Source organism: Eurytemora carolleeae, unplaced genomic scaffold (assembly GCF_000591075.1).
Source record: "Eurytemora carolleeae unplaced genomic scaffold, Eaff_2.0 scaffold814, whole genome shotgun sequence".
Taxonomy (NCBI): domain Eukaryota; kingdom Metazoa; phylum Arthropoda; class Copepoda; order Calanoida; family Temoridae; genus Eurytemora; species Eurytemora carolleeae.
This window is the reverse complement of record NW_019396815.1, coordinates 82,269-84,577: the sequence shown is the minus strand read 5'-3', so window position 1 is coordinate 84,577 and position 2,309 is coordinate 82,269. Positions and strand designations below refer to the sequence as shown.

Sequence of the window (2,309 nt, the reverse complement as noted above, 5' to 3'; positions counted from 1 at the left end):
GTCTACAGTCTACAGTCTACAGTCTACAGTTTACATTCTACAGTCTACAGTCTACAGTCTACAGTCTACAGCCTACAGTCTACATTTTGCAGTCTACAGTCTACTGCCTACAGTCTACAGTTTACAGTCTACAGTCTACAGCCTACAGTCTACAGTCTACTGTACGTGTGTAGGATCAAGTTACAAAAGAATAAAAAAAAACTAGATTACGTCCAAAATATTAGAGATAACCTGAGATACATTGTTGTTACTGACCCTGGTCATTTTTCATCAACCCAAACCAAATATATTTTCAATTTTAGTCAAATCTTAAATATAATCTGACTGCTTGACTAGATTCTTCTTTGTCTTGCTTTCTGATTTTTTTAATGTTTGGGAAAAAAATGTTTTACAGCTTTATGAACTGGGGCATATTATTTTCAAACTTTAAAAATCTAATGCACACCTGGTCTACCCCCCCNTAGTTCAGACAACCCCTATCTTCTGATTATAGTCTGACATATATCCCCTGTTTATAGGGTATAAGATGAACTCGTATGAGTAGCGTAGGAGTCTCTGAGACCCAAACTTGTGGCGCCTTCAAGCTCTCCTCTGATTGGTCACTCCAACAGTCTTCCTTGTCTCTTATTGGGCAAGACTTCGCCAACTCACGGTTTCTAGCCAATCACGGTTGAAAGATCTGGCTCAGTCGTGATTTGGAATCACAATGTTGTATTTTCTTGCAAGTGCTACCAGTTCTGATAATATTCCAGTATAGATAAGACGTGATAGATTTAGTATGGTAATCCTAGAGTCCAACTACCGTCCTGACCTGGAGGACCCTATCTCCAGGCCTTGGCAGCAGCAGGAGCAGTTAGACAACAGCTCTCCTCCTGTTTATCATGGATACCAAGAGACTTTAGGCTTTTCTCAGCTACCCTCGGCTTCTGCTTTAGCTGCTTCTACGCCTACCTACCAAAGAGCTTCTTCCCCTTCTAAAGATGCTGTTTCACCAGCATATCTTGCTGTTCCTTCAACGCCTGTCTACAAGGAAGCATATCATGAAGCTCCTTTAACCCCTTCCTACCAAGCAGGACCCCCTACTCCTAGCTACAAGGATGTATCCCCTACTCCTACAAGCCTACCCACACCTCCTACTCCTGATTATACAGGACCAAATTCAACTACAAAATACACTGAAACCTTTTTCCTCCCTCCCACACCATATTCTCCAACAGCAGGGTATTCATCAGCACCTACGTCAGGTGCAGCTTCAACACCAAAATTCTCATCTCCATCATCATCATCATCATCATCAGTGTGTTCCACAGCATCATCAATGGATTATTCAAACATTTTCAAATCATATTCTGCTGCTTCTACATTGCCAACTTCTGCTTTTCCCCTGAGTTCTGATAGTTTTCTAAAATCCTGCAGCAAATATTCCAGTTATCCATCAAACCATTCAACCTTGCCCTCAATACACTCACAGGGACTCAAATTGAAGAAAGAGACCCCCTCACCCTGTAAACCTGAACAAGGTTGGGATAGTTCTCAGGGTTGGTATCAACCCCCCACTCCACCTTCTCCAACTTCTCCTAGTTCTGGGGCAATCTCATTTCCTTTTGGATACGAGAAGGAGGAGAAGGGGAAGATGAAGGATGGAAGAGAATGTGTGAACTGTGGAGTATCTTCTACTCCTCTCTGGAGACGAGATAATGGTGGTAATTATCTCTGCAATGCCTGCGGTCTTTATCACAAGATGAACGGAACCAATAGACCTCTCATCAAACCAAAGAACTCTAGGGTCTCCTCCAGTAAGAGGGATGGAACCAGCTGTGGCAACTGCTCTACAACAACAACAACACTGTGGAGAAGAACAACAGCAGGAGAGATTGTCTGTAATGCCTGTGGACTCTATCAGAAGATACATAACACCCCGCGACCGATTTCATTACGGAAAGAAAATCTTCAAACTAGAAAACGGAAGCAAAACAAATCCTCCGGACTTGCAGGGTTTACGTCCCAGTTTCCGGTCAAGATGGAGTTAGGAAACCCGGGATCCTTCTCATGGAGTAATCCCTACTGGCCACAGTTTCAGCAATCCTCCTACCCTACCTACCCTTACCAGTATTATACTCAAGGATCATATGGATACTAATAAGCTTATTTCAAGACCCAACTTTATAAAATGATCTCAAAAGATTGAAATTATATATTACTGTGATATTTCTTGTTATTAATACTTAATAAATTTTGTCGACTCACCAAAGTTATGTTAAAAGTGTACTGCAAGTTTCTTGTACAAAACAACGACTGAGAGTAACACT

General features: G+C 41.8%; 1 protein-coding gene across 1 annotated transcript; it reads left to right on the top strand.

Annotated features, from left to right (window-relative positions):
- Nucleotides 1–620: 620 nt before the first annotated feature.
- On the top strand, nt 621–1,906 carry LOC111708972 (GATA-binding factor 1-A; the record flags this gene model as incomplete). The annotated part of the gene is given in 1 exon segment (XM_023482502.1): nt 621–1,906. A coding segment is annotated over 1 exon segment (1,128 nt), but the record flags the coding sequence as incomplete, so codon positions are not given.
- Nucleotides 1,907–2,309: the final 403 nt, after the last annotated feature.